Source organism: Ascochyta rabiei, chromosome 11 (assembly GCF_004011695.2).
Source record: "Ascochyta rabiei chromosome 11, complete sequence".
NCBI lineage: Eukaryota > Fungi > Ascomycota > Dothideomycetes > Pleosporales > Didymellaceae > Ascochyta > Ascochyta rabiei.
The window spans coordinates 1,407,015-1,419,982 of record NC_082415.1 but is presented as its reverse complement, the minus strand read 5'-3'; the positions used below and the strand labels follow the sequence as shown (position 1 = coordinate 1,419,982).

Here is a 12,968-nt window from a genome sequence, read left to right as displayed (position 1 = left end):
GGAGTGGAGGCCGTAGGTTTCAGCTCTGCAGTTCGCTCCGGGCATTACGCGGACGTGATCCGTAATGTACGGCCTCCCTGCAGTGTTGCGTGCTCTACCTACGAGACTGCGATGCTCCCCTCGTTTACCGAGAAGATGCGACATGCTGGTTGTGCACAGGCGTAGGTACCGCAGCGACAGGCTTCAACTGGAGTCCATCCATGTATGTTCGGCGGGATGCTAGGCCCCTCGCGGACGGCTGGGTTGCTGTGAGTGGACCCCACTCCTGACCTGTGCCGCATTTGGGCAAGCGCAACCGGTACCGCGCGCCAGCTTGAGTCGTTTTTGGCACGTTGCTGGCCAATAACGGCAAGAGATGTCGCCAAATGACATCTCCTCAGCTCCCGGTAGAGCGATTGGCCCTGGCTGATCTGATGCTCCCAGCTGCTTCCGGGACGACGAGCGATGCGACACCACAGTCATCTTGACGTGTGGCTGACGGCGAGTCCAGATGCTGGACCACAGTCCATCCCCCCTGAGAGCTTGCGGCGTCTGGTTGGAGTTGTTCCTCAACTCATGGTAACGCATTCGACGGTACTGGAAATGAGGGATATCAAAGTGTTTCCCCACCGGCCGACGTTCGCCGCCAACGATAGCTCATTGCGGCAGAAGCTTGATTGTGTGCGTGCACGCTGGCGTGTCTCATGAATCGTCCTATCCAAACCTTGCAATTGCTGCTGCAACTTTGTTCTTCTCACTCGCTAACACAGAAGCCACAATGGTTGCCGTCCACTAGGTCCCTGCCGTGCTTCGTCCTCGACTTGACAGCTACGTCTCAGCCTCGACCGCAGTCTTTGTACTTTTTCTCACCTCGACTTTTGGACAATAGTATACGCGACTTTTTGCACCCCAGCAGACACTGTGTTTCGAGTAATACATATAACCAGCGACTCGCACGTTGTCGTTAAGCGCTCAGGCTGGATCCTCACCACCTCGCCAGCATCACCAATTGGCGCTAATCCGACCAATACGAAGCAAGCATATCGCGAGTGCCAACTCGACAGCCAACGCTTACCGTCTTGTCTCTCTTTCTGCACATCTGCACTCGCTCTTATTGGGCTCAGCCAAGTCGTCATCCTCCGTGAGCCTCAGGCCTGCGTTGGCTCTATTCAGCCTCGCCACAAGCGTACATCGGTGCATGAGGGCCAGTTTCATCTTGCAGCCAAACATCGCAGATTATTTCCCAATCAGCAAACGTCTTCGTTTCGACTCTAGAACTGTCCTCTGACGAAGCGAAGAAGCCGAGGTGGCTGCAGGAATTCAACACCATTTCCCATAGCATACTATTTTTGATACCTTGTACATGCAGCACACCAGCATTTAGACGCCTACACGCTTCACATCTCATCCTTCTTACTCAGAGCAGCTTAGCTGCGCCGCGCTTACGACCATGGACAACACGACGCTGCATACTTTTCTTTTGTATGTGTACCCCTCTGCACCGTCTCCAGACACTTGCAGCTCATAAACTTCTCTAGTCAATGCCCGGCTGCACTCCGTAGTGTAGACTTGCTCGGGTCTTGGGACAACTTCTCAAAACGTTACAGCCTTCACCTTGATACCCGAGGCGGACCCGGCACCTGGAAAGGTTGCTTCACTTTCTCCGACATCTTCTGTGACGGTGATCTCGACATGCTATCGCCGAAGCGAGACAGCCCATTGAAGATGGGGGGCACGTATTGGTACTATGTAGGTACCATCGCGTTTTCATATCAGGTCATACTGACATCCTGCAGTACGAAGTCGACGGTGATAAGGAATGTCACAACCATTCTCAGCCTTCAACGACGGTATGCCCTCTATTACCTGGACAGAGCCTCAATGTGCTGGAGATTCCGATAGAAGAGCGCAACCGCAGCAGCTCTGAAAGCTCGACGGCATTCACACGAAATCCCAAAGATAGATTTCTGACGCCAGTTCCTCCGGGCAAGCCACTGCCCTCTCCTCGACCCGGAAGCTCAAACCGTGAAGCCTATGCGTTACCTCTGCCTTCTCCATGGGCTCCCAAGTCAGCCACGCATGCTCCAGCGGACCATTTCCTCTCACCAAGTGTGTCGCGACATGCTCGAAGCGCATCTGCGTCGCCATTACTTCCGTCAACACCGCTCTTTATGGACTTCAAAGACCTGAAAGAGAAGTTCGCTTCGAAGCGCGCTCGCTCAAGGTCGCGAAGTTCACCTGATGTCAGAGAAATGAAAATCAGTGCGCCTCTTCTTATAAGCACAACAGCGGACGGCGTGCTACCCACATACCAAACCGTCCCACTTCGTTCTCCAATGAACTTCTCTCGACCGCACAGATCCACCCCTCCACCACTCTCGATTCCAACCATTACCAAAGACTTCTCGCCGCTTACATCGCATCCTGTGGACACTTTCACAGATGCTCAGCCTTTTATTGCAGAGCTGCCCGCAAATGAGATGTCTTTCCAACGCCGCCAGTCATACATGCCATTAACTGTCGTCACTGATGAGTTTGATGTTGAGCCCGGTCGTCACCGAGCCAACTCCGCAGACACAAGACGAACGAAGCGCAGCCTTTATGCAAATGACCCTTGGGTGTCATCACCAAGGTCCCAACATGAATTTGACAACGGTATTCAGCAAGCAAGAGAGGTCCAGTTTTATAAACCTGCACCAGTCTTGTGGCGACCAATCCCCTCTCTAGCGTCACCAGCTGCAGACGAACGTCCTTCGTCGAGCCATGGAGGGGTCCACAGCCAAACACTCCATGAGATGCCCCTTGAAAAGGGTCTGCCTGCTCTTCCGCGATATCTGACGCCTGCACCGTTGTTTGCGTGCAATACGTACCCGTTAGAAGAGGCAACACCTATTGAAGAGACAGAGGCAGAGGACACAGTCACTGAAGACATCCTGCGGGCATATGAAGACGAGGAAGAACCAATCGTCCAGATATCAGAGAAGCAGCGAAGTCACTTCTCAACATGGAGCAGCTTCGACAGCTATGTGACTTCTGACGATGAAGGTGTCACGTCTCCCATCTTCAGCTCCGCCACAAGCGTTTCAAGTGATGCGGGCTCACCTCTTCGGCAATCAGTCCATTACTCCTTCGCCGAGCATGCCTATAGCAAGGCGTACGACACCACAACAATCGATGAAGTGGACGAGGACGACGAGGAAGAAGAAGTCCCCAGCCATCGCATCTCCACACCCCCACAACTGGATCTCAACACTCTCCGCCTTTCTACAATATCCTTCAGCTCCGACCTCTTCAACCTCGACATCCAACACGCCGAGGCCATGCCCAGACGGCAGGCAGCCTGCTTCGGCTTCGGCTTCTCAGGGTACAGTCTGCCCGAAGACGCAACACGAAGCAAGGAAACCATCCACAGCGAAGTCACCCTGCGTCCCAAGCGCATCAGCGTCCAGCGTGAAAGCTCGACGAGCCAGCTGGACTTGCTTGTGGATGGTTTTGGATACCTGGGAGATGCGGTGGTGTGAGCTGCTGCTGATGCTGATAGTGGTGTTGATGCTGTTGCAGTTGGACCTGCACCACCGATACACCTCTTCTCGCACGCAAGTATTGCACGTCTTATGATATACCTCCTGCACTTTACACCCGAGCCTAGACCTCATACATATACGTCGCATCCATTGGGCTTCTGTGTGTTTTACTACTTTTTTTTCCCTCCCCTTGATCGGCCTTTTTCTTCAATACCCTTGCGAGCGTTTGTGGGCAGGCGGCATCTTGCATATACAAGACCCGGAAGCATCTGTTAGATATCAAGTTCATATCTGGTTCGGTTCGATGGCGTCGCGATATTGTGCGGCGGTCGAGAAAGATAGACAGAAAGATAGATAGATAGATGCATGGCACGATGTCAGAACCGTATTACTCGATCAAAGTGCTTTTCGAACACAAACCCGCTTTGCCACAGCAAAACTTCGCGTGCCAAGGGTTGTGTGTGTGTGTTTGTGTGTGTGTTTGTGTGTGTGTTTGTGTGTGTGTTTGTGTTCGTGTTTGTGTTTGTACAGAGGAGTATAACGAGTGATATCAACCATGATGATGATAGGGACGAGGGAAATGAACATGAAGATAACCTAATAGTTGTTCTGCCTCAAAAAAAAGATGAACAGTTCAAGCGCAGCGAATCGAATCGAATCGAATCGAATCGAAACAATGCTTGCAGACCCAACCCCATATCTCTTCACGTGGGTATACCCGGAGTTCTCGTGCCAGCCAGCCATAGTACGAATACGAATGTCGTGTTTCCATGCAAAGCCCGATGCCAGATGCCAGATTCCCATGTCCTGAACGCCTGGGCCGCAGCGCCAGGCAATACGGTACCCGTCCATCCACCACTCTATACAAACGCCGTCCATACCTTGCCACCGTCTTGTCTTGTCTTTTTTTTTTCTGTTTCCTTTCCCTCACAGGCTAAATCGATGCGATGCGACGCGACTCATGCAAATGGCAGGTCTATCGTGGGCTCAAGGTGCGTTTCGGCTGCACGTTCTCCCTCTGGACCCTCAGGCTGCGCATGTTACTCCCGCTGCTTGCGCGGCCGCCCAGCCTGCCCTCCTCGTCGTAGCTGGCCCTCTTGCCCTTTCCGTCTTCGTCATCGCTGTCTGCGAGATCCCCAAGCTCAAACTGGTTCTCCACATCATAGTCGTGCATAAGCCCTGCCCCTTCCCCGCCCACGCTCCTGCGTCCGGAAAAGCTCCCGTTGACGTTGCTCTGCAGATACAGCTCCTGGCTCCTCCTTGCCTGCATGCTACGCCTTGTCGGGAACCCAGAGATGGCATCTGAAGGGATGCCGTCAGAGAGAGTGTTGCCTGAGTTGGAGATACCGTTGGGGTCGTCGCGGGACAGATTGAGCAGGTAGACGCCGGAGAAGATGATGAGGAAGCCGCAAAGTAGCGAGATGGTGTTTACGACAGATGTGGTGTTGAAGCCTTGGAAGAGGAGACACGAAGCGATGAGGGTGCAGGTTGTGAAGGTTACATAGTAGAGGGGATTGACACTGTTCGCAGTTAGTCTTGCTACAAAGGACAGGTGAGGGTACAGGGGAGGTACATGTTGGTAGAGAATTGGCTGAGGGCTTTATTGAAGTAGTTCATCTGCGTGAGGATGCAGCCTACGATCATGATGACGAAGACGTAGGTCGAAGGGTGCGTGAATTGGTTGTTGCCCGCGAATGTCATCTTCAACGCAATACCGAAGGCCTTGATGAACATGATGGAGACTGAGCCGGTTGTGGAGCAGATGGAGAGGTAAATGAGTGGGTTCTTGCGGCCGTGCTTGGGCGCGATCTTGTAAATCATAAAGATGGAGAAGATGGCGACGAAGAGGCAGTAGATGAGGAAGCCTGCAGGCCGATTAGCCGCTTCTCACAATTGCGTTCTGTGGCATGAGAAACGTACCTGGCTGAAGTGCTAGATTCAAGATCTCGTCCACTGACGAAACTTCTTTATCTGGCGGCGCATGCAGCACAATGATGACACTCCCAATCAGGCAAATAGCACAACCAATCTTGCCCAACAGTCCCAGCTGCTCATCGAGGAAATAGCTCCCCAGGACAGCGCCGATAAGCACACTCAGCGCACCGAGCGGGGTGACGAGAATAGCGGGCGCAAAGGCATATGCGGCGAAGTTGAAGATCTCGCCGAGGACCATGGTGATGATACCGGCCCACCATGTCGAATTGCGCAGGTACGAGTAGCCGTCGCCGTCGAAGCCGTGTTTCTCCATGGACGCATTGAGGCCCTTTTTTGTGATGACGAAACTGGCGCCGATGGCGAGAGAGGACGAGACTGCAAGGCAGAGGCCTATGTATCTGCTCAGAGTGTCAGTGCGTTGTTCAGAGGTGCTTCTGCTTGTTGCGCTAAAGCGTACTTGTCTTCCACCATGATGTCGTTGCACGACTATCGCCTAGCCGGGCAGATGTAAATGTGGAATGGAGTAGGTGGGTGCGCTCGAATGCGCCGCGTGATGTCTGCGATTGCGCTGCGCGGACAGAGCGAGCTGGGAGAGGTGTAGGTGTGGTGGTGGTGGTGTGGTGGTGGTGGTGTGGTGGTGGTGGTGGTTATCGATAGCGAGGTTGCGAGGGTTGCGTGTTGTGGTGACGTGATGTTGTGGTGTCGTGATGTGTGATGTTGTGGTGTCGTGATGTTGTGGTGACGTGATGTTGTGGTGTCGTGATGTGTGATGTTGTGGTGTCGTGATGTTGTGCTGTCGTGATGTTGTGGTGTCGTGATGTTGTGGTGTCGTGTGTCGTGATGTTGTGGCGTCGTGGTGTTGTGGTGTCACTATGTCGCTGCGTGTCGTGAGAGCGCTGCCGTGCGAGGTGCAACTCAGCAGAATCCAGCAGAACTCAGCACTTGAGCTCTGCGTTGCGACGTGGTGCGCTGCGGAGATTCGGCAAAAGTGTCGTTGTTCGCGACAGGCCGGGCCTTGGAATCGATGCGCGTTTCACCAAACGCCGCCGAGGGATGCAGAACGAACGAGGCAGGTGCGAGATTGTGGGGCGGCCGCGTGCGTCGTCACCTGCAGTCCAACGAGAACGAGGGAGCCAAGTGCGGAGAGCGGCTGCCAATGACGACTGTCGAGTCCGTAGGAACAATTGAGCAAGCAGAGAGCAGCGAAAGAACGAGAGATGGCAGCACGAGCGTCGATAGATGCAGACTGCCAGTTCAACAAGTGTCAGGTGGCGTTGGCGTTGGCGTTATTGCTCAGGTACCGTCTCACCATCACAGGCTGGCCCTTGCCTTTGTGGCCTCCCACTCTCCCAATGGTCCACGGTGGTGCTGCCAATGAATGCAGGGGTGCTGGACTTGGCGTTCTCGCGTGCCGGCCTCTACCCTTCTGGCTTGCTCAGCCTCACACCCAGCGAGGGAGTGCGGACCGGGGTTGCTTTCTTCGCGGCCAGACGCGTAACCCCCAGTTCCCCTGCAACTTCGGACTCTGCGCGCTCCCGGCGTGCCTGTCGATCACGCATTCCGGACCTGCACTCGTCGACGCAGCTCCAAACGACAAGCGCAGCCGTTACGCACACCAGGTCGCTGCATCACGAATACATCAATGCACATGTCGACTGCACACGAGTACGACGCTGGCAATTCGACCAAAGCGTCGAGTAGATATCTAGCATACAAAACATCCAATCGCAGCATCCCGACGACGTCAGCGCAATACGAAGCTGGCCAAAGATGCCTGAAATAGATCTTCGCCGACCCCACAGTCGATACCAAACTCCACTGCTCTCGTGAGTGACGCAGCTCGTCTTCCCGGTGTCTTTGCAGCCACGCATGCCTCGTCGTCGTCCTGCAATGTCGATTGTGACAACACAGAGCGCCGAACAGAAACCACTACTCCCTGATCCTGGGGTATCTCGCCGGCCTTCCTGCCATGCCACCCCACACGCCCAAACTCCAACCTTCAAGACTGTGCACCGATGTGGCCTTTTTTTTGTGATGCTGTGGAATCTTTTCTGGTTTTCCTTGGACCAAGAACGGATTCGATTTGGAACACGTGTATACGAGCTGACATACCTTGCTGTTGCGCAATAGCGAGGCACTGAGACCTTTTACGTGTGCAAACTGTAATTAGTACATTATTAGTAGATGCTATGCGAACCGAGACAGGTTCAACGTTATTGTAAGTGCGTGCCAAGCTGCTGAAGAGGGTGAAGAAAAGTGGCTGTTGCAAGACGTATCCAGGGAAAAGGGTGGTGAAGAGGACCGGCTTGCAGTTTCTAAAAACACGGAGAGATATGCTGTTGGTTAGTACTCGAGAGGACTCGAGACACGCATAAGGTGGCGGGGTCACACTCTGAGTCTTTTGGCATCTGGAGAAGCCGGTCAGCATTGAGGCATCTTTGGTGTCGTGTGAACAGAGTCATACCTGTCGAGTCGGGCGCGTCATCAAACCCGTCGCCGACCTCGTCAATCGATCGCTTCTGACCTTGCGGCGAAGAAGGTTTGTGCTCGCTTGACAAAACCGGCGCAAGGTCTGCAGCCGTGGATTGATCAGCCTCACCACTCTCATCTTCGTGAGTGCTATCATCGTCGTGTACAAGGACCGCGTCCTCTCCCGGCAAATTCGAGGCCGGGTCTGCGTCGATCGCCCATTCGGGGGGGTTGTCGAGATCCAGAAAAGTGTCAGCACTTGTTGCCTTCTCATCGGCCGTGAAAGTCCCATCGAAGTGACGTCCGTTGTTGGCATCGTCCAAAGTTTGTTCTTCAAAGTCTAGATCAACCTCACCTTCCAAGATCTGGAAGTTGTAGTCGGCGAATTCATGGTTAGTGTCGCCGTTGAAGGTATTGTCTGCCCCGAATGCATCTCCTACGGTGCCATCTGCTTGGAAGTCTTGGAAGGGATCGCCTCGATCGTACGTGCCTTCGTTGTATGTCTCTGCATGATCTTGAAAGGCATAATGATTTGCATCATCGCCATATTGTGTTTGTGTGAGCAGGGTAGCATCGTCGTCGTGCTCATTGAAGCCAGTCTCAGCGGTGTTTTCATCATCATCTCTGTCATGTTCGTAGGCAATGCCCGATTCTTGAGTCTCTATAGACTCGTCTCCTTGGACGGTAGAAGAGGATGGCGATGGTTCGTGCACCGGTACGGATTCGGCCTCTTGGTCGTCTTCGTCATCACTGTAGTCAACGAAGTCTTCCGCTTCTTGCTTGTCGTGAGCAATCTGGTCGGGTGTTCTCTCGTCGCGAGGCTCAGACACTTGTCGTTCTGCCACTGCCTCGTCCTCTGCCTCTTGGACTACTTCTGCCTGTTCTGTTGATTCGTGGAGAGCTGAGCTTTCCGAAGTGTCAATGTTAGCAGTTTCTTGAACAACACGAGACTCCTCATCTTGTGTCACAGAATCCTGTTGCAGGTCTTCTGCCAAGTCAACACCTTGGTCTTGCTCTGCGTCACCGTGGCTGTCATGCTCTTCTTCGTCTCTTTCTTCGTCTTGTGCATCCTCAAACTGCTGTTCAACAGGCTCGCCAACTCCCGCGTCATGTGGTACGTTGCTATGGAGAGAAGCAGGAGAGCTAGCGTCTTCGTCGTCATTCTCTTCCTCATTCTCTTCGTCGTCCCATTCGACACGGTCATGCTCGGTCGAAGCACCGGAGAACACATTCGAGAAATGTGTGTCACCTGCTGCCACGGCGGCGTCTAGAGCAGAGTAGCCACTTCCTTGCTCGGCATATTGCGCAACATCAGCGAGTAGCGTAGCGAAGCGGGGACGGAACTGTAAGGTGACATAGAAGCATTCCGGATCTTCGACGCCATCTTGAGTCTGCAGTGTATGATACAAATCTACCAAGCGCTCCAAAGATACAGCTACACAAGCCGTGTTATCTTCGTAAAGCTCAAGGTTATGCAAATGGTCGAAACGGAAGCCAATTTCGTGTTCGTTGGACACATCATCACCAAGGGCTGACCTGCATGCCTGGAAAAGATTCGAAATGCTAGACTTGGCTGCCGAGAGATCCTCGAGTAGGAAATCGCCACTCTCGTCAAGGTCGTGCTGCTTGAAGAGCCACAACTCGTTGCCAGCGTAGTTTACAGTCACGGGTCGCAGCTCGATCTGCTGGTCGTTGGGGTGTTTGCTCTTGTCTTCATCAGCCGCGTTGTAATGCGCGTTTTCCTGCTGTCCCGAAGGGGTTTCACCATCACTGTGAGAGGCTTCCTCGGCTGGAAGCTGTACACCGCCGTCATCATCGGCATGCACCTGCTCTTCGTCGTTCCTTTCAAACTGAGGCTCAGCATCACTCTGTGGCTGATGCTCAGGACTGACAGAGTGACTCTTTCCACGTTGTGCATGCGTCTCTACAATGTCATCCTGCTGGCTTTGTGCTTCTTCATGACTGGCTTCGGTAGAGAGTGGCTGCTCCTCTTCGTAGACGTGCACGTCTTCCTGGTGTACATGTGGTGTTACTGCTACAGTCTCGGTTTCATAAGACACTTGAACGTCCTCGTCTGCTTCGTGCACCGACGGGCTCTGCATCTTGACCGGCTGCAATGCCTCATCGTCCGAGTAGTCAATCAAGTCCTCGTCCGGCGGAGCGAGCATATCTGCTTCAAAAATGACCGTGCCATTATCCGAAGGCCGTGATGCCGCCGCAGTAGCATCGTCACCAGTGTAGACACCATCTTCATCAATCAAGTCACCGTGATCAGCCATGAAGTCGTCTTGATCCGCAAGTGGCTCTTGTATGTCGATCCCGCCATCTGTAGCCGCATCGTTGAGTGATATGTCCTCATCATGAACTGATGGTGCAGTGTCGAGATCGAGATCAATATCGCCATCGTCGAAGTCGAAGCCAGTGTCGGAGAGCACATCCATGTCGGCATCAGGTGCAGATACCTCGAGGGATGGCAACGCTTGGGCAGTGGTAGTCATGTTGTTCGAGGTGTAATAGAGAGTACAAGCGGGGCAAGCACCTCGACGAGTTTAACTGATTCAGAGCGCGTCACAACTACGTGTGGCAAGGCGGCGGAGGCGTAGGCGTGTATGTGTTGTGCTGTGCTGCGCTGTGCTGTGCTGTCGCTTTGCAATGTTGGCGTCGAGAGCTATGAGCACATCGCCGCAAGGGAACACGAGTCGAAGTTGTGAGGTCGGGTATTGGTTGTGGGCCGAGGGAGAACGGTTGAGTAAAACAGAGGAACTCGTGACGCGCCAAGCCTAAGGGTGAGAGCAGTTTGCGGGTCAAGCTGCTGCAGTGAAAACTTCTAGATTGCGAGTGTGGGCTGTGTGTTGGGCAGCAGACAAGTGTGGTCACAACCAGCGAGGTGTGTGGTTGTGCTTGTGCTGGTATAACACTCGACGTTTGTGTCTGTCGAAAGGCGAGCAAGGGAGCTGCTTAAGTGCTGCGGAAGACGCGCTAGCGGACAGGCAGGAGCGAGCAGCACGGCACGTGATTCTCCACCCGGAACTTCCAGGTGTTCAGTGTTGCGACTTGAGTAACTGTGTATCGTAGGGCCGTAACTTCGCGCTGCCGAGTTTTTGAATACGTCCACTATCCTACACGACCTCTATCTAACCTCTGCACCGATCAGCACTGCGACTCCATATCTTGTGGTGCTGTCAATCCCACTCGATCAACAGCCCCCCCTCCACCTCCAACCCTCGAACCCAACCTCAACGGCCCTGGAGCTCGCAACGTCGCACAACCGACAATCGAGTTTAGACAGTCAGAGCAATTTTCCAGGACCTACCAATTGAACATCCTTCACAATGGTACATTGAGGATCACTCACTTTCTAGAGTGCACGCTGGCAACTGGAAGCTGACGAGTACAGGTGGTCCTCGCAGCGACAATATGCACACGAGGCGGCAAGGCCGTCCTCTCGCGCCAGTTTCGAGAGATGCAGCGCTCGCGCATCGAAGCCCTCCTCGCGTCCTTTCCTAAGCTTGCGGACAGCAATACTCAGCACACCACCTGCGAACAGGACAACGTGCGCTACGTTTACCAGCCCTTGGACGAGCTGTACATGGTGCTGATTACCAACCTGCAATCCAACATCCTACAGGACATCAACTCGCTACACCTATTTGCCCAGGTCGTTTCCTCGACCTGCAAGTCTCTCGACGAGCGCGAGATCCTCAGGAATGCTTTTGAGCTTCTGACCGCCTTTGATGAGATCGTCACATTGGGATACAGGGAGAACCTCACTATGAGCCAGATCAAGACATTCTTGGATATGGAGTCGCACGAGGAGCGCATCCAGGAAATCATTGCACGAAACAAAGAGCTCGAAGCCTCCGAGGAGCGCAAACGCAGGGCCAAGCAGTTGGAAATGCAGCGCAAGGAGATGTCAAGATCCCAGCGTGCCGGCGGGGCTGGAGGCATGGGAGGCGGAATGGGCAGCGGCATGGGGGGTGGCATGGGTCGCCAGTCCTCGTACCCGGCCTTCACACCCAGTGCACCTGTGCAGACAGTTCCAGATACATATGACAGCTACGAGGCATCGAAGAAAGCACCGGCCAAGCCACTGGCGCTGGGTAAGAAGGGTATGCAGCTCGGCAAGAAGAACAAGGCCAACAGCGCATTCGACCAGATCGCCGGAGACCTGCCACCAGAGAGCGAACCTCTGGTGGCACCCAAGGCCTCAGCACCCATCGCTGCAGCCCCCGCAAGCGCACACCAGCCGACCTCTACTGATCGCGAAGCCATCCACATCACCACCACCGAGACCATCTCCGCACGACTTGATCGCGAAGGTCTGCTCAAGTCTTTTGAGGTCAAGGGTGAGATGCAGCTTAAGATTACCGACGCATCTCTTACACAAGTCAAGTTGGACCTTCAGACTGGCGACACACGGGGCGCGCAGCTGATGACCCACCCCAAGGTCGACAAGACTGTCTTCAGGAACGACAAAGTTCTCCAGCTCGCGGACACCACAAAGGGCTTTCCCTCCAATATGGGTATTGGCGTGATGAAGTGGAAGCTTGCACCACGGCCCGACGATGTCTCGGACCCGCCCATCACTTTCCGCGTTTGGGTCGAGGAGTCTGGCAGTACATTCAATATTACTGTTGAGTACGAGCTTACCGGTAGTGACTCCCTCAAAGACGTCACGGTCACCATCCCTTACGAGAGCAACGAGCCAAATGTCGGCTCATTCGATGCGGTGTATGAGGTCAGTGGCGACAGCATCGAGTGGAACATTGGTGCCGTCGATGAGAGCAACAGCTCTGGCAGTTTTGAATTCGAGGCGCAGGCCAGTGACGATTCGGAATTTTTCCCTATGCGCGTAAGGTTCAACAAGAGCACGCCGTTTGTCGACATTGACGTAAGTCTGACCCTCGCCGGTTGTACAAAGCACGTACTAATCTATGAATCAGGTCTCTAATGTTACTCTTCTGTCCATGAATCAGGACGTCAGCTTCACTAAGGACGTCAACTCTACCGCCGATGTGTACGAGATCGTATGAGCATAGCGCAAGATTGCATGTGCCTGGA

General features: G+C 53.9%; 4 protein-coding genes across 4 annotated transcripts, besides 7 other annotated features; 2 read left to right on the top strand and 2 right to left on the bottom strand.

Moving 5' to 3' along the window:
- Positions 1-1,429: 1,429 nt before the first annotated feature.
- Positions 1,430-3,500, top strand: EKO05_0007070 (uncharacterized protein; the record flags this gene model as incomplete). The annotated part of the gene is made up of 3 exons (XM_038940828.1): positions 1,430-1,461; positions 1,518-1,728; positions 1,776-3,500. The coding sequence occupies 3 exons, from the start codon at positions 1,430-1,432 to the stop codon at positions 3,498-3,500; spliced, it is 1,968 nt and encodes a 655-aa protein (XP_038797594.1).
- Positions 3,498-3,538: a tandem repeat.
- A 297-nt stretch (positions 3,539-3,835) lies between these two features.
- Positions 3,836-3,867: a tandem repeat.
- Positions 3,868-3,957: 90 nt separating this feature from the next.
- Positions 3,958-4,030: a tandem repeat.
- Positions 4,031-4,147: 117 nt separating this feature from the next.
- Positions 4,148-4,176: a tandem repeat.
- A 303-nt stretch (positions 4,177-4,479) lies between these two features.
- On the bottom strand, positions 4,480-5,909 carry EKO05_0007069 (uncharacterized protein; the record flags this gene model as incomplete). Its single annotated transcript, XM_038940818.1, has 4 exons — positions 4,480-5,023; positions 5,077-5,368; positions 5,424-5,836; positions 5,896-5,909. The coding sequence occupies 4 exons, from the start codon at positions 5,907-5,909 to the stop codon at positions 4,480-4,482; spliced, it is 1,263 nt and encodes a 420-aa protein (XP_038797593.1).
- A 132-nt stretch (positions 5,910-6,041) lies between these two features.
- Positions 6,042-6,086: a tandem repeat.
- Positions 6,087-7,823: 1,737 nt separating this feature from the next.
- On the bottom strand, positions 7,824-10,405 carry EKO05_0007068 (uncharacterized protein; the record flags this gene model as incomplete). Its single annotated transcript, XM_038940803.1, has 2 exons — positions 7,824-7,846; positions 7,903-10,405. 2 exons carry the CDS (start codon positions 10,403-10,405, stop codon positions 7,824-7,826), a joined length of 2,526 nt encoding a protein of 841 aa, XP_038797592.1.
- Positions 8,911-8,970: a tandem repeat.
- A 112-nt stretch (positions 10,406-10,517) lies between the features above and the next one.
- Positions 10,518-10,558: a tandem repeat.
- Positions 10,559-11,239: 681 nt separating this feature from the next.
- EKO05_0007067 (coatomer subunit delta) lies at positions 11,240-12,940 on the top strand (the record flags this gene model as incomplete). Its single annotated transcript, XM_038940662.1, has 3 exons — positions 11,240-11,242; positions 11,305-12,798; positions 12,851-12,940. The coding sequence occupies 3 exons, from the start codon at positions 11,240-11,242 to the stop codon at positions 12,938-12,940; spliced, it is 1,587 nt and encodes a 528-aa protein (XP_038797591.1).
- Positions 12,941-12,968: the final 28 nt, after the last annotated feature.